The sequence below is a fragment of the Tachyglossus aculeatus genome, chromosome 1 (genome assembly GCF_015852505.1).
Source record: "Tachyglossus aculeatus isolate mTacAcu1 chromosome 1, mTacAcu1.pri, whole genome shotgun sequence".
Classification (NCBI taxonomy): domain Eukaryota; kingdom Metazoa; phylum Chordata; class Mammalia; order Monotremata; family Tachyglossidae; genus Tachyglossus; species Tachyglossus aculeatus.
In genome coordinates this window covers 27,784,274-27,806,997 of record NC_052066.1, presented here as the reverse complement: position 1 = coordinate 27,806,997, position 22,724 = coordinate 27,784,274, and the positions used below count along the sequence as shown (strand labels likewise).

General features: G+C 48.2%; 1 protein-coding gene across 1 annotated transcript in view; it reads right to left on the bottom strand.

The window, feature by feature from the left end:
- AMOTL2 (angiomotin like 2) overlaps positions 1-22,724 on the bottom strand; it is a 49,349-nt gene that overhangs the window by 14,027 nt on the left and 12,598 nt on the right. The window contains exons 3-6 of the mRNA XM_038749168.1: positions 18,356-18,608; positions 10,478-10,622; positions 9,247-9,339; positions 426-721 (exon numbers count right to left, since the gene is read on the bottom strand). Of these exons, the coding sequence (XP_038605096.1) occupies positions 426-721; positions 9,247-9,339; positions 10,478-10,622; positions 18,356-18,608 (787 nt within the window). The remainder of the gene's footprint in view (positions 1-425; positions 722-9,246; positions 9,340-10,477; positions 10,623-18,355; positions 18,609-22,724) is intronic.

The following is a 22,724-nucleotide window of genomic DNA, read 5'->3' as shown; positions in this document are numbered from 1 at the left end:
AGTCAGAGGTCATGGGTTCAAATCCCAGCTCCGCCAATTGTCAGCTGTGTGACTTTGGGCACATCACTTCTCCGGGCCTCAGTTACCTCATCTGTAAAACGGGGATCAAGATCAGCTGTGTGACTTTGGGCACACCACTTCTCCGGGCCTCAGTTACCTCATCTGGAAAATGGGGATCAAGACCGTGAGCCCCCCCCGCGGGACAGCCTGATCACCTTGTAACCTCCCCAGTGCTCTTTGCACTACGTGCTCCCCCTTCTAGACTCTCCCCCTTCCAGACCGTGAGCCCGCTGTTGGGTAGGGACCGTCTCTATACGTTGCCAACTTGTACTTCCCAAGCACTTAGGCCGGTGCTCTGCACACAGTAAGCGCTCAAGAAATACGATTGGATGAATGAATGAATGAACGAATGAATGAATGCTAACCTGTTGAGCCCTCAGGGTCTTCAGCTCCTGCTCCAGGCGGGTGCGAAGCCGTAGTTCCAGCTGCTCCCGCTTCTCGCAGGCGGCCTGGAGCTGGGCCAGGGCCTGCTGAAGGCGCTCCACCTTCTCCACGTAGGCCCTCTTCTTGCGCAGCTCGTCTTCGGCCCTGGCCGCCCGGCTCTGGGAGTTGCCCAGCGCCTGTTCCAGCAGCTCTGCCCGCCGCCGCTGGTCTTCGTTGGACCCCCGCAGCAAGGAGATCTCCCGCTCCAGCTTCTCCTGCTCCTGCTGATGCTCGTAGTCTGCGGCGGGAGAGAGGCACGGGAAGGGGACGTGAAGCCGGCTGAGTTTCTCCGGAGCCAGGGAGGAACGGGGACCAGTCAATCAGTGGTACTGACTGAGCGCTTACTGTGTGCAGAGCACTTGGGAGAGGACAGTATATAGAGTTGGTAGACCCACTTTGGAATGCACCCCCAAACCGCCCTACACACCCACCCCCTCACAAATCCCACAGCTTGACTTAATGGAAAGAGCCCGGGTTTAGGAGTCAGAGGTTCTAATCCAGCCTCCGCCATTCAATCGGATTTATTGAGAGCTTGCTGTGTGCGGAGCACTGTACTAAGAGCTTCTGCCACTTGTCAGCTGTGTGACCTTGGGCAAGTCACTTAATAATAATAATAATAATAATAATAATAATGTTGGTATTTGTTAAGTGCTTACTATGTGCAAAGCACTGTTCTAAGCGCTGGGGTAGATACAAGGTAATCAGGTTGTCCCACGTGGGGCTCACAGTCTTCACCCCCATTTTCCAGATGAGGGAACTGAGGCCCAGAGAAGTTAAGTGACTTGCCCAAGGTCACACAGCTGGTGGCGGAGCCGGGATTTGAACCCACGACCTCTTGACTCCAAAGCCCAGGCTCTTTCCACTGAGCCACGCTGCTTAACTTCTCTGGGCCTCGGTTCCCTCATCTGGAAAATGGGGATGAAGACGGTGAGCCCCACGTGGGACAACCTGATTACCTTGTATCTACCCCAGTGCTTAGAACAGTGCTTGGCACATAGTAAGTGCTTAACAAATACCAACATTAATTAATTAATTAATTACTGCAGCTCCAGAGCGCAGTTCTGACCCCAAAATATAGGCTGCAGGCCCTGCTTCTTAATAATTCATAGCAATTATCGTTCTTGTTAAGCTCTTACTCTGTGCCAACTTGTACTTCCCAAGCGCTTAGTACAGTGCTCTGCACACAGTAAGCACTCAATAAATATGATTGAATGAATGAATGAATGCCAAGCACAGTTCTAAACACTGGGGTAGACACAAGGTAATCAGGTTGGACACAGTCCCTTTCCCACATGGGGCTCACAGTCTTAATCCCCATTTTACAGATGAGGTCACTGAGGCCCAAAAGGTCAGTGACTTGCCCAAGGTCACACAGCAGACAAGTGGTTCTAATAATAATAATAATAATGCTCTTTGTTAAGCGCTTACTATGTGCCAAGCACTGTTCTAAGCACTCCCCAGGTCCTTCTGACTCCTAGGCCTGGGTTCTATCCACTGAGCCATCTTCAAATCCAAAGATTCATTCGTTCATTCAATCATATTTATTGAGCGCTTACTGTGTGCAGAGCACTGTACTAAGCGCTTGGGAAGTACAAGTTGGCAACGTATAGATGAATTCCAGTCAATCAATCATATTTATTGAGCACTTAGTGCAGCGTGCTTTACTAAGAGCTCAGGAGAGTACAACACAACTGTTTAATAGACACCCCTTGCCCACAGCAAGCTTCAGTCAAGGATGAAAGCCCTGGCCCTTAGAAGCCTAGGTAGGAAAGAGAGTGGGCTTGTTCCAAAACAGGTCTACCAACTCTATTATACTGTCCTCTCCCAAGTGCTTAGTACAGTGCTCTGCACGTGGTAAGTGCTCAATCAATACCATTTATTGACTGACTGATTGATTAATCCCAAAGGAAACCAGGCAGCAAGTTCCACAAAAAAAAAAATGATGGCATTTATTAAGCGCTTACTATATGCAAAGCACTGGGGAGGTTACAAGGTGGTCAGGTTGTCATCATCATCATCATCAATCGTATTTATTGAGTGCTTACTGTGTGCAGAGCACTGTACTAAGCACTTGGGAAGTACAAATTGGCAACATGTAGAGACAGTCCCTACCCAACAGTGGGCTCACAGTCTAAAAGGGGGAGACAGAGAACAAAACCAAACATACTAACAAACTAATAATAAAGTAAATAATAGTAATAATAATAATAAATAATAATAATAATAAAAAATAAATAATAATAATAATAATAAAAAGGTTGTCCCATGAAGGCTCACAGTCTTAATCCCCATTTTACAGATGAGGGAACTGAGGCCCAGAGAAGTAAAGTGACTTGCCCAAAGTCACACAGCTGACAATTGGCGGAGCCGGGATTTGAACCCATGGCCTCTGACTCCAAAGCCCGGGCTCTTTCCACTGAGCCACGCTGCTTCTCTCGGAGGCAGAAATGCTGCCTCTGTTTCTTTCTAGCCCTTTGAATGAGAGTTCCACTGAAGGGGAACGGTGAAAGGTTAACCCGCTGCAGGGAGGTGTTTGAGGGGATTCGGGGGTGGGAAGGGGGGAGCATAGGGTCCCTGGGAGAGCTGAAGCCCCTGAGATTGATCAGAGCCTATTTCTGGGGTTACTGGGGACAAAGTCCTATTTTCCTGGCTCCCACTAGAATTTTATTTTAGAGAACTGGTTATAGAGGAGAGCAGCGTGGTCTACTGGCTAGAGCACAGGCCTGGGTGTCAAAGGACCTAAATTCTAATCTCAGCTTCGCCATTCATCTGCTTTGTGACCTTGGGCAAGTCACTTCACTTCTCTGGGCCTCGGTTACCTCATCTGTAAAACGGGGATTAAGACCGTGTGTCCATGTAGGACAGGGACGGTGTCCGATCTGATTTGCTTGTATTCACCCCAGCACTTAGTGCAGTGCTTGGCACATAGTAAGTGCTTAACAAATACTACAATTATTAGGTCTCTCCTATGTCAAGATGCCTCTGACCGCTGACCAATGGGGCAAATATCTCCACCAGACATCTGAGGGACGGATCCCACAGCACCTAGAATGCTCTTTAAAATGCAACGATCGCTTCTCTGGGGATTGCAGGGCGGTGAGGGGGTGGAGGGCAGGGAGGGAGAGGGAGAGGGGTACAGCCCCTTCTCTCCTAAATCCTCCCTCCACCCCAATAACCGGCAAATCCCTGATCCTAAGCTTGCTTGTTGGCAGCTCTCTTTAAAGCACTTAATCATCTTGCCCCCTCCTACCTCACCGCACTATTCTCCTACAACAACCCAGCCCGCGCACTTTTTCCTCAAACTTTCACCTTCTCACTGTACCTCAAACTCGTCTCTCTCGCCGCCGACCTCTCGCTCACGTCCTATCTCTGACTTGGAAGACCCTCCTTCCTCATATCAGACAGACGATTTCTCTCCCCCACTCCGAAGCCTTACTGAAGGCACGTCTCTTCCAAGAAGCCTTCCCTGACTAAGTCCTCCTCCTCTCCTCTTCTCCCACTCCCTTCTGCCTCACGCTGACTTGCTCCCTTTATTCATTCTCCCTCCCATCCCCACAGCACCTATGTGTATATAATAATAATAATAATGGCATTTACTAAGCGCTTACTATATGCAAAGCACTGTTCTAAGCACTGGGGAGGTTACAAGGTGATCAGGTTGTCCCACATGGGGCTCACAGTCTTCATTCCCATTTTACAGATGAGGGAACTGAGGTACAGAGAAGTTAAGTGACTTGCCCAAAGTCACACAGCTGACAGTTGGTGGAACAGGGATTTGAACCCATGATCTCTGACTCCAAAGCCCGGGCTCTTTCCACTGAGCCACGCTCTTCTGCATACTTCTGTCATTTACTTATTTATTTCAATGTCTGCCTCCCCTTTCTAGACTGTGAGTTTGTTGTGGGCATGGACTCTGTCTGTTTGTTGTTATATCGTACTCTCCCGAGTGCGTTTGCACACAGTAAGTGCTCAATAAATACGATCGAATGAATGCATGAATGAAAGCGCTCTCCAGCAGACTTCAAGCAGCAGAGAGAATTTAGATCATGTGAACAAGCAATGACCAGGAGCTCAGCGTGGAGCCTGCCAGACTCACTCGACTGGTTGCCTCATTAAACTCTAAAAGCAGGTTTGCAAGTCAAAATGCCACAAAGGAAGGATTGCTCTACACCACCCTGGGAGGGGAACTCCTGGATATTGGGAAAGGAAAGAGTCTTGGGAAACATTTCCCTCCTCCCAATTCCAGCCTCTCCCTCGCTCCCCTCCACCAAATGATTAGTTTAGTTAAGGTTTGGAGGAGGAATGAATCAATCAATCAATCACTGGGTTTTATGGAGTGCTTACTAGGTGCAGAACACTGTAATAACAATAATAATGTTGGCATTTGTTAAGCACTTACTATGTGCAAAGCACTGTTCTAAGCACTTGGGGGGATACAAAGTGATCAGGTTGTCCCACGTGGGGCTCACAGTCTTAATCCCCATTTTACAGATGAGGTAACTGAGGCTCAGAGAAGTTAAGTGACTTGCCCAAGGTCACACAGCAGACATGTGGCGGAGCAGAGATTCGAACCCATGACCTCTGACTCCAAAGCCCGGGCTCTTTCCACTGAGCCACACTGCTTCTCTTTAACTGTACTAAGCTCATGGGAGAGTACCATACAACAGAGTTGGTAGATGTGTTCCCTGCCCACAACAAGCTTACAGGTAAGGGGGAAGCCAGAAGACCTCTAGACCGTAAGCCCCTTGTGGGCAGGAAACACATCTACCAACTCTCCAAAGTGCTTGGTGCTCTGCACACAGTAAGCATTCAATAAATGTAATTCACTGATTGATGACTGATTAAATGAATGATTGATCGAATGAAGAGGTAGGGGTCAGTTCCGGATTCATTCTGTGTTCTGTTTTGCTTTTCTAAAAAGCAGCCTGGCTCAGTGGAAAGAGCCCGGGCTTTGGAGTCAGAGGTCATGGGTTCAAATCCCAGCTCCACCACTTAGCTTTGTGACTTTGGGCAAGTCACTTCACTTCTCTGGGCCTCAGTTACCTCATCTGTAAAACGGGGATGAAGACTGTGAGCCCCCGTGGGACAATCTATCACCCTGTAATCTCCCTAGCGCTTAGAACAGTGCTTTGCACATAGTAAGCGCTTAATAAATGCTATCATTATTACTATTATTAAATGGAACCAGGGGCACAAAGAGATTTTTGGCAGGGTGGTCTTTCATGAGAACTGTTTGGGATGAAGCTTCAAATTGCCTTGACTTGAGTTCTTCATGACATGAGGATCAACATGACATGCATGCGATTCAAGAATGGGATGGGCTAGTGCAGAAACTAGGGTCAGGGGATGCCAATGGGAAGACTGGGGAAGGACCGGGCCATCTCTGATCGTTTCCTATCTACCCCCAGCTCTTAGCACAACTTACTGTTGTAGAGTAAGTGCTTAATAAATACCACAGTTGCTATCATCAGTATTAAATGTCTGCCTCCCCCTCTAGACGGTAAACTCATTATGGGCAGGGTCGGCTAATTCCGTTTTAAATGTATTCACCCCAGTGCTTAGTACAGTGCCAGGCACATACTATGCACTTGACAAAGACCATAATTACTATTATTATACTGTACCCTCCCAAATACTCTGTACAGTGCTCTGCACATAGTAAGTGCTCAATAAAAATGATTGAAAGTGCCTGTAATAATAATAATAATAATAAGAATAATGGCATTTATTAAGTGCTTACTATGTGCAAAGCACTGTTCTAAGCGCGGTGGAGGTTACAAGGTGATCAGGTAGTCCCACAGGGGCTCACAGTCTTAATCCCCATTTTACAGATGAGGTAACTGAGGCCCAGAGAAGTGAAGTGACTTGCCCAAAGTCACCCAGCTGACAAGCGGTAGAGCCGGGATTTGAACCCCTGACCTCTGACTCCAAACTCTGGGCTCTTTCCACTGAGCCATGCTGCTTCCCCTAATATACTGAGTAAAGAGAATATACTGAATATGCTGAGTGCTTAACAAATATTATAATTACCATTATTATTGTACTGTATCCTGCCAAGTGCGCAGTATAGTTGTTGACACATAGTAAGCGCTTAATAAATACAACAGTTATTATTCCTGACTGACTATTATTGTTCTGGAGAAGTTTAGGATGGTAGAGGGGAAGAGCTGAGGTCATTTTTAGGAAGTGAATGAGGAAAAAGAGAGGGCAGGATGATTGGCTGTGTCAGTCTTCTAGACTGTGAGCCTGTTGTTGGGTAGGGACCGTCTCTATATGTTGCCAACTTGGACTTCCCAAGTGCTTAGTACAGTGCTCTGCACACAGTAAGCGCTCAATAATTATGATTGAATGAATGAATGAATGGCTGGGGTGTCCCAGACAAAGAGAGAAGGCAGGGGATTCAAGGGTGGGGGGATCTATAGTAATGGGGAGCCCCACCTTGCCCTCCCCACAACCCCTCTTCCCAGCTGTGCCCGGATACGCCCGGGCACCGGGAAGCTGCCCCTCCCTGGCTCCACGCCTTTCTCCAGGCTCCAGAATGTGAGCAGTCTCTGCCAAGCCGGGCGGTTTCTGCCAAGTCCCAAACACGCCTCGCGTACTGCGCGGGTAGGAAGAGCACAGTAGCCATGTGGATGGCATCCAGATCCCACTAAACAATCTCAGGTCCACAGCTCATTCTCAAAGAAGTCAGTTCCCAGGACACCCTCCACGTGGGGGGGGGTGTGGGTGTGTGTGAGCACATGTGTGGGTACGTGTGAGCACATGTGCGGGTTTGGGTGACGAGCCTGGGCCTGTGCTTGGGGTTTTGGGGGAGGGGGCGCTTGGGCATGAAATGGATCTGGTCTTCAGATTTTTTCCCCTCTGCACCCTGGAAGGGACCTTTAAAGTCCCCTGGGGGGATGACATGCCAAAATCTGTCACAGGAAGCAGGGGATCAGGGCTATTTTGGCCTTGGGACCCTTTCCGCTGATGGGCCCCAAAATGCTCTGCCAATCAGGTCAAATCCCATCCGATTTGTGCCATGGTCCGACAGGCCACGAAGCCCAGTAGGATCCTGCGGACCACCTAGGAAAGGATCCCCTAGAAGCGCAGGCCAGGTTCAGCACAATGGCAGCTTGGAAGTGGTGACTGTTTAATGCCATTTGAAAGGGGGCTGAGATAAGTACTGCATTCTGACCTGGAGGCAGGGGGGTGGCTCCTATGACCTCTGAAATTCTAAAGGCGAGGTCCCATATTGGCCGGCTTTTTTTATGTCCAGGGCTTTCAAGGGCAAAGGGCAGAGGCAGCAATTATGCCACGCATTCTGAAGGTGAAAGTGGAGATATTTCAATCCCGCAGCCCAGGTGCAGCCCACTAAGCAAGACGCTTGTTTCTGAATTCTCTTCCAAAGCAGTGCATTGTCAACATTCCCTCTGCACACACTGAGGGCTTCCTTCCAAAAATTCCCCACCTCTCTATCTTTAAAGGGCCTTTCCTGGAACAGAGTTTTTCCAGGACGCTTCCTTCTTCCTGTGCACCTGAGAGGGAGGGGAAACGAGCAGGATGTGTCCTTTGTTTTCTCTCAGCTGGCCAAAGAGGACATTTTGGCTTTTCTGGAAATCAGATCCCCTAACAATACGATTAAATGTTAAGCGCTCTCCTACGTGTCAAGCGCTGTTCTAAGCACTGGGGTAGATACAAGCTAATCAGATTGGACACAGTCCCTGTCCCACATGGGGCTCACAGTCTCAATCCCCATTTTCCAGATGAGATCACTGTGGCCCAGAGAAGTGAGGTGCTTGCCTGAAGTCACAGAGCAGACAAGTGGCGGAGCCGGGATTAGGACCCACGTCCTTCTGGCTCCCAGGCCCGTGCTCTAGAAACTAGAAACGAGGGTATACCTTCAAAGACTGATCTGAGTGGGAGGGGGAGAGAAAGGGGAGAGAAAGAACTAGGCTAGTTCAAGGATCTGCCATTTGTGAGCACATCTCTCTGGAAAGGAAATACCAGGGGCAGAAAATGAAAGCGATGCAGCATGGCCCTAAAGAGAGAAAATACTTTCGCTAATAAAGTCGTTTTGTTCGAAGAATATTGAAGAGATGATGAAATGGGAGATCGAATCCAACTCCCCCATGCCACAGTTTCTCTTTACAATTCAAAAAAATCTAAACACCGAGGGAGAGGAGCTAAATGGGACTTGGGCAGGGGCTGGAAAGGAAGGAGGGAGGGAGGGAGGGAGGGAGGCTGGTTGGGGAGTGGAACAGCCAGAAGAGCCACTGGAATGTGAAGAATCCAGGTCACTCTGATGGCTGTGGTGATTAATGACTCTAGTCTGAGTGCCAAGAACAGCTTAGTTCTCCCTGGGGAAGGCAAAAACTTCCAAGAGGAGACTGGCCTTTTCTACCGCCTTAAAGGAACCTTGTCCTCTTTCCCTCCCTCTCCTTATCTCCTTCCCAACATTCCATAGCCCGAATAACCCGATAGAGAGGTCCAAAAAAAAAAAAGGCATTCTGGACTCCCAGCACAAGTCTGGATGTCCCCAGCTCCTAGAATCGCACCCCTAGCACCGCTCTGAATGCCCCTGGCCTCCGGAACGGGGCTCCCTGCACTGGTGTGGACACCTCCAGCCCCTGGAATTGGTACACCACTTGACGCCAAGATCCGGCCCTCTGGGATTGGGTTCCCAGTACTGCTCTGGATGCCCCTAGCCCCCGGGATTGGGCTTCCAGCACCACTGTGGACTCCCCCCGGCCCCCTGGGATCACTCTCCGAGCCGGCACTTACTCTGAGCAAGAAGCTTGGCTATTAGGCTCTGACCGCCCTCCGGAGCCTCTGGCGCTTTGCTGGCCAGGCGTCTGTTGGCTGATTCCAGTCGTTCTGGGGCAAACAGGGAGAGGAAAGACATATGGATTTTTTTTTTGAAGGCTTCCCCCTTCCCTCCCCAGAATTCAGGAGAACAACGTTCACCACGCAAGCATTTTCTGGGAAATTGAGTCAGAGACCCACGCAACCAGGCAGGGTGGTGGGGTGGGGAGGGCGAGGACCGGTAAAGGGCACCAAACAATTAATGGTATTTATTGAGCGCTTCCTTTGAGTGGAGCACTATACTATGCACTTGAGAGAGTGCAATATGGCAGAGTTGGTAGAGACAATCCCTGCCCACATGAGCTTACAAGATTCCAGGCCTCAGAGGGCAGTCCAGCCAATGTAGTGATGGTCTTGAGCCATACGAAGAAACTCCAAAGCCCATCTGGAAGAGGAGGAATTCAGCTAGGGCTCAACTATGAATATTTGGTCGTGTCTGCTTGAGTTGGAGTTCCAGAGCTTCTCGGCTCCGAACTCCAAAGGGACGTGTCTGCCTAGTCTTGGTCTCCAGGCATAATAATAATAATAATAATTGTGGTATTAACTAAGCGCTTACAATGTGTCAAGCACTGTTCTAAGTGCTGGGGTAGGTAAGCATGTCCCACTTGAGCCTCACAGTCTAAGTAGGAGGGAGAACAGATATTGATTCCCCATTTTGCAGATGAGGGAGATGAGGTATAGAGAAGTTAAGAGACTTGCCCAAGGTCACACAGCAGGCAAGTGGTGGAGCCAGGGTCAGAACCCAGGTTACCTGGCTCCCAAGGACTCCCAGGACTGTGTTCTTTCATTCATTCATTCATTCATTCAATCGTATTTATTGAGCACTTACTGTGTGCAGAGCACTGTACTAAGCGCTTGGGAAGTACAAGTTGACAACATATAGAGACGGTCCCTACCCAACAGTGGGCTCACAGTCTAGAAGACTATGACTATGCTAGACTATGCTACATCTCGCAGAAGCTCAGCTCCCAAGCCTAACTCCTGTCAGATCTAGTTCACATCTTTGGAGGCCACAGAGATTTAGAGATTCTCCCATGGAGGGGCAGGCTATCGGGCTCCCTAATTCTGGGTGGGCGGGGTTTGGGCTCCATTCAGCCTCCCTTCCACTTTCCCCTGGGCCCTCCGTCTTCCTCCAGGCACGTTTTCTCACCTCTCAGGTCCCGATTGAAATCCTGCAGCCGCCTCATCTCCCCATCCATCTTGTTCCTCATCGTCTTCTCCAGAGTCTCCCGCTTGGTGGACGCCTTCATCAGGTTCTCATAAGCCTCTGAGATGCGCTGGATTTCCGTTTCCAGCTGGAGAGAGCAAAGAGAGGCAGTGGGATGAGTCAAGACCTCTCCCCGGGCAAAGGAACCTCCAGCACAGGTCTGCCAGAGCTCTATTTCCGAGTGAATCTAGCCCAAGATTCTTCAGGAGGCAGGTACCTCTCAGCCCCTTCCATCAAGGGGACGTCAGCCATTTCCTTCACGTATATACGTTTTATTTATTTATTTATTTCGACCCCTCGAGTTTTAAGTATTTATCAGTCTGCCCGTACTATTAGAGTATAAGCTCCCTGTGGGCAGGAAATGTGTCACTTCATCATTTTCTATTTCCTAAGCACCTAATACAGGGCATTGCACCCAGTGAGCGCTTGATAACCGCTATTCACGCTGCTACTACTATTACATCACTGCATTATAATCTGCTCTTGATTTCTGATGATCTGTGGCAAATTTTTAACCACCACCTAGCCGCTAGCCAGTCAGTTCTCTGCTCTCGCCCCGGCCAGATCCAAACTTGTTCTTGTTCCTGCCCTGACTATGTATCTTCCTCACCTCTCCCATTAGATTGTAAACTCTTTGAAGGTAGGGGCCTCAGCGATTGCTACAGTCCTCTACATTATAGGTGCTCAAGAACTATGATTGGTTGATTGATTTACTGAATAGTTCCAAAAATGGTAGCCTTTTCTCCACTTCCATCACCCCTTAAATCCTCTGCCCAGCTGGACCTCAATTCTACCCCTTCTGCCCCGTCACCGGGTTAAGCGATCTGTTGCTTTTCATATTCTCCCCAGCACTGGAGAAAAATAATGGAAAATTGACTTTAATTGTAATTATAATTGTGGTATTTGTTAACCGCTCATTATTCATTCAATCATATTATTGAGTGCTTACTGTTCTAAGCACTTGGGAAGTACAAGTTGGCAACATATAGAGATGGTCCCTACCCAACAACGGGCTCACAGTCTAGGAGGGGGAGACAGACAACAAAACAAAACATGCAAACAAGTGTCAAACCATTAGAATAAATAGAATTATAGCTATATGCACATCATTAATAAAATAAGTAGAGTAGCAAATATGTGCAAGTAAAATAAATAGAGTAATAAATATGTACAAATATATACAAGTGCTGTGGGGAGGGGAAGGAGGTAGGGCGGGAGGGGCAGTGGGGAGGAGGAGAGGAAAAGGGGGGCTCAGTCTGGGAAGGTCTTTTGGAGGAGGTGAGCTCTCAGTAGGGCTAACAATAAGAAACCGTGGATGGCAGAATATGAACCTGCATGGGGAAACCCCAGTGGATTTCCAGTCCATCGCCTTAGCCACTCTCGGCCACGACTACAAAGTGCATTCTGTGCCAGGCTCTGTTCTAAGCGCTGGGGTGGACATAATCCTATCAGGTTGGACACAGTCTCTGTTCCACTTGGGGCTCAGTCTTAATCTCCACTTTACAGATGAGGTAGCAGAGGCCCAGAGAAGTTAAGTGACTTGCCAAACAGACATGTGGTGATGCCCGGATTAGAACCCAGATCCTTCAGATTTCCAGGCCCTTGCTCTAACCGCTATGCAACACTGGTCATTTAGTATCATTTTAGCATCATTCCTGCCAGTAGCAGCCACACTGTTATCTGGGCTGGACATTATGGTTGTGGCCATGGCTTTGGTTGTGGAAATACACCTCACTTTGGGACCAAAGACACGTGTGCCTTGGCTTAAGGAGGGTCTTAAATAGCTTCCAGATTGCCCAGGGCTCGATGGAGAGACCTGGGATTAGAAAGTTTGGTGGATTTAAGCTAGATCCAGAGGACCCTACTTGTGCCACGCTCACACAATCTTTGAAGCCACCCCTCTTTTCCTGGTACCTTCCCAAGCACAGTGCATTGAATGAGGAAGTGGTTGGGTGAGTGGAAATCCCCACATATACACATATACGTTACATATATGCAGGAGTTCTAATCCTGGCTCCTCCATTTATCTGCTGTGTGGCCTTGATCAAGTCACTTCACTTCTCTGGGCCTCAGTTACCTCATCAGTAAAATAGGGATTGAGACTGTGAGCCCCACGTGGGACAGGGGCTGTCCATCCCGTGTTGTTTGTATCCATCCCAGAGCTTAGTACAGTGTCTGGCACATAGAAGCACTTAACAAATACCATAATTATCATTATTACTATTATTGTTATTAGTATTATTCTCTTCAAGGCTGCCTTCATTATGGAAAGGGAACTTGCCCATTAATTCTGTCATACTCTTCCAAGCGCTTAGTATAGTGGCCTGCAAGTAGTAAGCACTCAACAGATACTATCGATTAATTGATTTCCCTGTTCGGAGAGCTGATCTGCAATTCCCAGAGGCTGTGCGGGGATGGGGGAGGCTCACGCAGTCCAGCTAGGAGACTTCCCATCTCACAGAGGCTTGGGAATTTCATTTTTCCCCACATTCTCCCTTCATAAGGCCTTTGGATATCTCACAGGGGATAGCCCATCAAGGGAGAAACCTCCCTTTCTGATGCAACTTTCCCAAAGTATCAAAGCCAAGAGCTCCGCTGGCTACAGACTCCGCTCTGAAGCAGAGGGTATGTGCAGAAATGTGTCTTTCTTCCTCTCTCTAACCACGACATGGCTTCTTTGGAAATGAATCACCTAACCTTTCTGCTTTTAATCACAGAAAGTTTCCCGAGAGAGGCCTGCATCTTCAGCACTTTTAGAGAACACGTGCACAAAGAAGGGAGGTGTTTCAAAGATTGCAAAGGGTATGGGATTTGTTTGTTTGTTTGCTTAATGGTACTTGTTAAGCGCTTACTGTGTGTCAAACACTGTTCTAAACCCTGGGGGAGGTACAAGTTAATTAGGTCAGACACAGTCTCTGTCCCGCATGGGGGCACATAGTCTTAAATAGGGGGGAGAACACGTACTGAATCTCCATTATACAGTTGAGGAAAGTGAGGCACAGAGAAGTTAACGGACTGGACCAAGGTCACATGGCAGAGAGACTGTCAGATCGGGGATTAGAATCCAGGTCCTCCGACTCTCACGCCCATTCTCTTTCCACTAGGCCATGCTGCCTCTTGGCTGTCCTGTTTTGGGCAGGGATGAGAATATCCCCTTCCCTTCTTATTTTTCCTAGGGCATGTCATGGCAACAAGTCTACCATCTCTGTCAAATGGTACTCTCCCAGGCGCTTAGTACAGACTCTCTGCACACAGTAAGTGCTCAATAAATACAACTGATTGATTAACTACGAAGAACCACAGACCAGCTCTCAGCCACATCAATATAACTGAAAAATTCATAACAGAAGCCCTAGGTCAATAGCGCAGTTCTAAATCTGATTGGCATTATCAATCATGCCAGGTCTGGCTTCCCTCACCCCAGGGACCTCTCGATCAATCAATCGACTGTATTTTTGAGCGCTCACTATGTGCAGAGCACTGTACTAAGCGCTTGGCCTCTCCGTGCCAATCAGTGGGAAGCGAGTAGGTGATCTCGAAGCGGCGTGGCTCAGTGGAAAGAGCACGGGCTTTGGAGTCAAGGTTCATGGGTTCAAATCCCGGCTCTACCAATTGTCAGCTGTGTGACTTTGGGCAAGGCACTTAACGTCTCTGTGCCTCAGTTACCTCATCTGGAAAATGGGGGTTAAGACTGTGAGCCCCCCGTGGGACAACCTGATCACGTTGTAATCTCCCCCAGCGCTTAGAACAGTGCTTTGCACATAGTAAGTGCTTAATAAATGCCATTATTATTATTATCCCGTGAAATGTGCCGTTTCCCTCCCGCCCACGGCAGGCGTAGCACGTGCCCTGTCTTTCTCCCGGCTTCCCAGCCCCGAGATTCCGACAAGTCACCCATTGGGTCTGAGGGGAGGGACGCTCTCCCGGGTTGGAGTGGCTTGGAACAGGCTTCCCGTTGTACGCCTCGGGACAAAGGCCTCTCTGTGGGAGTCCGGCCCGATCCACGGAGAAGGGAATGGGAGGGAGAGGGAGGGCCCGAGGGAGCGTGAAAATGTGCGGAGAGATGGTGAATGGAATCTTTCTGATCAACCCAACTGTCTCGGCCCCAAATCTGTTTAGTTGTTGGCTTCAGGTCCTCAGCTGTTTAAGGACAGGGAGAAGAGGGGGGAGAGAGAGGCGGGGTGGAAGAGGGAGGAGGGGAGGGAAACCACAGTAGGACAGAGCAAAGAGAAGTAGCTTGGCCTAGTGGAAAGAGCACGGGCCTGTGAGTCTGAGGAATCTGGGTTCTAATTTCCGCTCTGCCAGTTGCCTGCTGGGTGACCTTGGGAAAGTCACCTAACTTATCTGTGCCTCAGTTTCCTCGACTGTAAATTGGGGTTTCAATGCCTGTTCTCCCTCCTGTTTGGACTGTGTACCTGTTGTGGGACAGGGATTGTGTCCAACCTGATTAACTTGGATCTATGCCAGCATTTAGAATACTGCTAAGTACATCTAGATGGTGAGCCCGTTGTTGGGTAGGGACCGTCTCTATATGTCGCCAACTTGTACTTCCCAAGCGCTTAGTACAGTGCTCTGCACACAGTAAGCGCTCAATAAATACAATTGAATAAATACGATTGAATGAATTAATGAATGAATGAAGAAACAGCAGTGTGGCTTAATGGAAAGAGTATGGGCTGGGAGTCAGAGGTCATGGGTTCTAATCCCGGCTCCGCCACTTGTCAGCTGTGTGACCTTGGGCAAGCCACTTAACTTCTCTGCGCCTCAGTTACCTCATCTGTAAAATGGGGATTAAGATTGTGAGCCCCACGTGGGACAACCTGATCACCTTGTATCCCCCTCAGTGCTTAGAACAGTGCTTTGCACATAGTACATACTTAATAAATGTCATCATTATTATTATTTTTCTCTGTGCCTCAGTTACCTCATCTGTAAAATGGGATTAAGACTGTGAGCCCCAGGTGGGACAATCTGATAACCTTGTAGCTATCCCAGTGCTTAGAACAGTGCTTGACACATAGTAAGCACTTAACAAATACCATCATTATTATTTTTATTATTAAATAGGCGGTGAAGGAGAAGAAGGAGAAGGGGAAAGAGGAGAAGAAGGAGAAGGAGAAGGAGAATCAATCAATCAATCAATCATATTTATTGAGCGCTTACTGTGTGCAGAGCACTGTACTAAGTGCTGGGGAAGTACAAACGGGCAACATATAGAGATGGTCCCTACCCAACAGTGGGCTCACAGTCTAGAAGGAAGAAGGAAGAGAAGAGGAAAAAGGAGAAGAAGTTGTTTTTGATGAGTCTGATCCTGTTCAACATTATACTTGTTATCTTTCAAAGAGATCATGTGAGAAACAAGATGCAATCCAAGGCAAGACACTTGGTCAACAACCAATCAAGAGTATTTACTGAGCAGTTTACTCTGGGCAGAGCACTGTACTAAGTGCTCAGGAGGGAGAGGAAGGAGCTGGGCCTGCACCTCCTGTTATAAGCAGGAATGAGTAAGTAAAAGTAAGTGAAAGTAATGAGTACCAGGAGCATCGTATTTAGTGAGCACTTACTATGTGCAGAGCACTGTTCTAAGCGCTTGGGAAGTACAATTTGGCAACACATAGAGACGGTCCCTACCCAACAGTGGGCTCACAGTCTAGAAGGGGGAGACAGAGAACAAAACAAAACATATTAACAAAATAAAATAGAATACGTACAAGTAAAATAAATAGAGTAATAAATACATGCAAACATATATACATATATACAGGTGCTGTGGGGAAAGGAAGGAGGTAAGGTGGTGGGGGGTGGAGAGGAGGAGGAGGAGGGGGAGAGGAAGGAGGGGGCTCAGTCTGGGAAGGCCTCCTGGAGGAAGTGAGCTCTCAGTAGGGCCTTGAAGGGAGGAAGAGAGCTAGCTTGGCAGATGTGCGGAGGGAGGGCATTCCAGGCCAGGGGGATGACGTGGGCCGGGGGTTGACAGCCTAGGCCTGTGCTCTATCCACTGGGCAATACTTCTCAATTCAAAGCCAGGGTGTGGAAGCCAGGGGAAGATGCAGGGAGGCTCAGCCTGTATTCTCTCCCCTGGATCCCTGCTGCTTTCTGACAAGACCACAGACCTTGAGTCTGATCACCCTGATCCAAGAGCCAGGGGAATCAGTCAATCAGTCAATGCTATCGTTTTAGCACTTACAGAGTATGGAGCACTGTACTATGTGGTTGGAAGAGTCCAATACAGCATAAAGACAGACAATCCCTGGACACAATGGGCTTACAGTCTACAGGTCGGGCAGGGAGCCCCCCTGCCTCAACTCAGGGCTGCAGGACTGAAGAAAATTCTAGTCATGCCTCTAGACTGTAAGCTTGTTGTGGGCAGGGAACATGTCTGTTAATTCTGTTTTATCGTGCTCTCTCAAGTGCCTCATCAGTGCCAGTGCTTGGTGCTTAGAACAGTGCTGGCACATAGTAAGCGCTTAACAAATACCATCATTATTAGTAGTAGTAGTAGTACAGTGCTCTGCACATAGTATGTGCTCAGTAAATACCATTGATTGATTGACTGATTGATACCCACGCCTGGCCGAGGGACCACTCTCCTGAGTTTTGAAACTGTTTTGGTCCTTCACTTGTGAAGGACATGTAAATGCCATGTAAATGACACCTAAATGAGCCAGTCCCCCAGCTTCCAGTCAAGGACAGGTCACTTCCAAATTCCAACTGTACTCCAGACACAATCCCATTATCCCCTCCCACACTGCCATAACTCCTATCCAGACTGCTGCAAACCCCCTCCCATTCTGGACCACTCCCTTCTCTTGACCACTTTCCTTCTCCTGCTGTTCTCCTGGATGTCTGCTCAGGGGAGTCAGAGAAGACGGGTTATTTGTGAAAATTCTGCATGGTCCATTACAAATAGTCCAGCAGTCAGTCAGTCGTATGTATTGAACGCTTTCTGTATGCACAGCGGTTTACTATGTGCAAAGCACTGTTCTAAGCGCTGGGGAGATTACAACATGATCAGGTTGTCCCACGGGGGGCTCACAGTCTTAATCCCCAGTTTCCAGAAGAGGTAACTGAGGCACAGAGATGTTAAGTTACTTGCCCAAAGTCACACAGTCTTTTAGACTGTGAGCCCACTGTTGGGTAGGGACTGTTTCTATATGTTGCCAACTTGTACTTCCCAAGCACTTAGTACAGTGCTCTGCACACAGTAAGCGCTCAATAAATACGATTGATTGATTGATTAAGCGCTTGGGAAAGCAGTGTGGCTCAGTGGAAAGAGCCTGGACTTGGGAGTCAGAGGATGTGGGTTCTAATTCCGGCTCCACCACTTGTCAGCTGTGTGACTTTAAGCAAGTCACTTAACTTCTCTGTGCCTCAGTTCCCTCATCCGTGAAATGGGGATGAAGACTGTGAGCCCCATGTGGGACAACCTGATCACCTTGTATCCCTCCAGTGCTTAGAACAGTACTTCTCACATAGTAAGCGCTTAACAAATGCCACTATCATTATTATTATTATTATTATTGTCGGCTGTGTGACCTTGGGCAAATCACTTAATCTCTCTGTGCCTCAGTTACCTCATCTGCATTAAGCGCTTAGTACAGTGCTCTGCACACAGTAAGTGCTCAATAAAAACGATTGAATGAATCTGCAAAATGGGGATGAAGACTGTGAGCCCCACGTGGGACAACCTGCTTACCTTGCATCCCCCCCAGCGCTTGGCACATAGTAACGCTTAACAAATACCCTTATTATTATTATTACAAAACAATACTACAGCCATCCCCCGGCACCTTGCTTTATGCAATTAGTATTATCACTATTTACCTTCTGGATCCGGCTTGCCTTCTCGTTGAAGTTCTCCAGCTCCCTGAGCAGCTTCTCATTCTCTCTCTGCAGGCTCTCGTTCTCCCGCACCAGGTGGGCCAGGCGGCTATTAGCCGCCGCCGCCTGTGCCGTCATCAGAGCCTCGACCCCGGCTGGAGTCAGAGAGCCCAAGGAACTGTTGGACACGGCTGCCTGATGGGGCTGCGGCGGCGGATGCTGTAAAAAGACCTGGGGCATCTGGGACTGAAGGATCCTAAAGAAGAACGGCAGACAATTGGAGAAAACGCTCAGTAGCCACACTAACATCCCAGCTTCCGTCCTCAGCCTGCCTTGGTGGGAAATATTCAATTTGCACATCCTTCTCCGCTTCTTAGTAAGGTTCCCCTGGCATGCACTCAATCAATCAATCAATCAATCAATCGTATTTATTGAGCGCTTACTGTGTACAGAGCACTGTACTCAGCACTTGGGAAGTCCAAGTTGGCAACATATAGAGACGGTCCCGACCCAAAAGTGGGCTCACAGTCTAGAAGGGGGAGACAGACAAGAAGACAAAACATATTAACAAAATAAAATAAATAGAATAGATATGTACAAGTAAAATAAATAAATAAATAGAATACTAAATATGTACAAACATATATACATATATACAGGTGCTGTGGGGAAAGGAAGGAGGTAAGTCAGGGGGGATGGAGAGGGGAAGGTGGGGGGGATAACACTATCATCGTCAATGATACTTATTCAGCACTTTCTGTGTGCATTCATTCAATTCATTCAATCGTATTTATTGAGCGCTTACTGTGTACAGAGCACTGTACTAAGTGCTTGGGAAGTACAAGTTGGCAACATATAGAGATGGTTCCTACCCAACAGCTGGCTTGCAGTCTAAAAGAACATTGTAGAACATTGTGTGCAGAACATTGTACAAGCACTTGGGAGAGTACAACAGAGAAGCAGCATGGCTCAGTGGAAAGAGCATGGGTTTTGGAGTCATGGGTCATGGGTTCATTCATTCATTCAATCATATTTATTGAGCGCTTACTGTGTGCAGAGCACTGTACATGGCAGAGTAGGTTCAAATCCTGGCTCTGCCAATTGTCAGCTGTGTGACTGGGCAAATCACTTAACTTCTCTGTGTTTCAGTTACCTCATCTGTAAAATGGGGATTAAGACTGTGAGCCCCCCGTGGGACAACCTGATCACCTTGTAACCTCCCCAGAGCTTAGAACAGTGCTTTGCACATAGTCAGTGCTTAATAAATGCCATTATTATTAATACTAATAGTGTCTGATACATATCAAGCGCCGTACTAAGCGATAGGGTACAGAAAGCTAATTAGGTCGGACACGGTCGCTGCCCCACACAGGAGGGAGGACGGGTATTGAATCCCCATTTTACAGCTGGGGAAACTAAGGTGCAGAAATTAAGTGACTCGCCTGAGGTCATACAGCAAGCAATTGGTTGGGATTAGAACCTATGTCCTCTGGCTCCTAGGCCCATGTTCAGTCCACTAGGCCACGCTGCCTCTTCCTTGTTCAAGATCCCTGCTGTCTGTGCAGGTTTTGTTTTGTTGTCTGTCCTCCCCTTCTAGACTGTAAGCCTGTTGTTGGGTAGGGACCATCTCTATATGTTGCCAACTTGTACTTCCCAAGCACTTAGTACAGTGCTCTGCACACAGTAAGCGCTCAATAAATGGGACTGAATGAATGAAGCTTTCATGCATTGCCTAGGTTAGTTGGTAGTAATAATAATAATGGTATTTGTTAAACACTTACTATGTGCAAAGCACTGTTCTAAGAGCTGGAGGGGGGGATATAAAGTGATCAGGTTGTCCCACGTGGGGCTCACAGTCTTAGTCCCCATTTTACAGAGGAGGGAACTGAGGCACAGAGAAGTGAACTGACTTGCCCAAAGTCACAAAGTTGACAAGTGGTGGAGTCGGGATTAGAACCCATGACCTCTGACTCCCAAGCCCGGGCTCTTTCCACTGAGCCACGCTGCTTCTTGGTAAGATCCTGAAGGGAAAGACCAGACCCGTTTTACTCACTTTGGACGGTCCTTTGCAAAGCACTCTTTGCCACCTGGCAGAAACTAGGTTGGTGGGGACAGTGGTAAAGATAACGATGACGCTGATGAAGAAGCAGTCACCAAAATCCGTGAGGTAGAACCACTGGTATCAGGTTATTAGTAAAACCGATTGACTTCGTTTCTTTCATTCCCTTGTCAGAGTGGGAGCTGGGGGGCTTGGGTTAAACTTGGCAAGTCATTTTTGGAACTCGATCAGGGAAACTTACCCGCTTCGAATTATACAGAGTTCAGTTCTTCTCTTAAAAGAATTCTCCTGGAGGGCCTGGGCACCAAGTGTGAACCTGGGTGCTTTTACAACTTAAATGACTCACTATTTACCTTCCCCGGCATCCCAGGCAGGACCACGGCACTGAGGTTCTCTGGACGCAAATGGGGCCACTTAGGAAGTTGGCAAAGGACAGGAGACCCGTAACCCTAGCTGGACCCAGCCCTTCTGGGGTAGTGAGTTGCTCAAATGAAGGTCATCTTTAAAAAAAGCCACAATCTACCTTTCGACAATGACGGACCCCTCTTTTTAGGTCTGGATGCCAATCCGGTTATTATCACCGCCCACGCCCCTTCCTGCTTTTTCTAGCTCTCTCAGTGGGCTGGTATGTGCTGGTCTGGCGCTGGGGAAGCTGCTACCCTGGCCTTATAAACGCGGGCTTCCACCAGAACCTGTGTCATCTTTCTATCTAGCAGTGATCCAGATCTCTATGGCCTTTCCAAAACACACAGACTCAACCCCCAATTAGGGGTGAATTCTCCCACACACCCTGAACCCTGAGGTGTGTGGAGAACAGGAGGACTGTGCTCGGCTTGAGGCTAGCTCCGGGGTCCTAGCTCCCTAATGTAGGGTGATGAATCGAAAGGAAGACTGCGGGGGGTGGGGGGAGGCATCTCCTTCCCCAAGACAGGCTAGGTAATGACTGAGGCTTAAAGAGGGAAAGGAAATGACCATGAAAGTGACATTCCCAGAGCCCCAGCCTTGCAATTACATTTTCAAAACTCGGAAAGCCACAAAGACCCACAAAATCGGCCCTGCCCTTGCCCACATTTAATCATTCCCTCTCAGCCATCATCTCCTTTTCCTTCTTTCCCCTCCCTTCCCTTCCCAGAGTCACAGGATACGCTCCCAAGCATTTAGGACAGTGTTCTACATACAGTGAGCACTAGATGAACACAACTGATTGATTCTCTTGGCCACCTCTTCCTCCACTTACCGCTCCCTGTCTCCTCAAGCCAATGCCCCTCAACGCTTCCATTCATTCAATCGTATTTATTGAGCGCTTACTTTGTGTAGAGCACAAGTGCTTAAACTAAATGCTTTCTGTTTGGGCTGCATTTGAGCACAGTAGACATGGTATGTGCACATTCTGTTCCTTTCCCCCTTGGAGAGGTCCCCGGGGTGGGGGTGGGGATATATATATATATATATATATATATATATATATATATATATATATATATATATATATGTGTGTGTGTGTGTGTGTGTGTGTGTGTGTGTGTGTGTGTGTGTGTGTGTGTGTGTGTGAATGTGAGTGTGTTAACAGTCCATGGCCCAGTCCCCGCTTGGTGACTACCTACATCAGACTGGGCAGAGGACCTGTAGCCAGGCCCCTATGTGAAATTACAGTTGATGGCTCCCCAAAACTTAGAGGCGATTCTCCAGAAGGAGGCCTAAAAGCACATAAGCAGAGACACGGATCTCCATGAAAGCCAAGCAAACAGGGAAGAGACAAGAGGGACCCATCGTGCTGAATTTATCTCAGGCCTGTGGCACAATTTTCTAATTTCTTTTGGTCCCTGGGCACGTGGACCATTCATTCAATCGTATTTATTGAGCATTTACTGTGTGCAGAGCACTGTACTAAGCCTTGGGAAGTACAAGTTGGCAACATATAGAGACGGTCCCTACCCAACAGTGGGCTCACAGTCTAGAAGGGGGAGACAGACAACAAAACAAAACATATTAACAAAATAAAATAAATAGAATAAATATGTACAAATAAAATAAATAGAATAACAAATACAAACATATATACATATATACAGGTGCTGTGGAGAGGGGAAGGAGGTAAGGCGGGGGGAATGGAGAGAAGGAGGGGGAGAGGAAGGAGGGGGCTCAGTGTGGGAAGGCCTCCTGGAGGAGGTGAGCTCTCAGTAGGGCCTTGAAGGGAGGAAGAGAGCTAGCTTGGCGGATGGGCAGAGGGAGGGCATTCCAGGCCCGGGGGATGATGTGGGCCGGGGGTCGATGGCGGGACAGGCGAGAACGAGGCACGGTGAGGAGATTAGC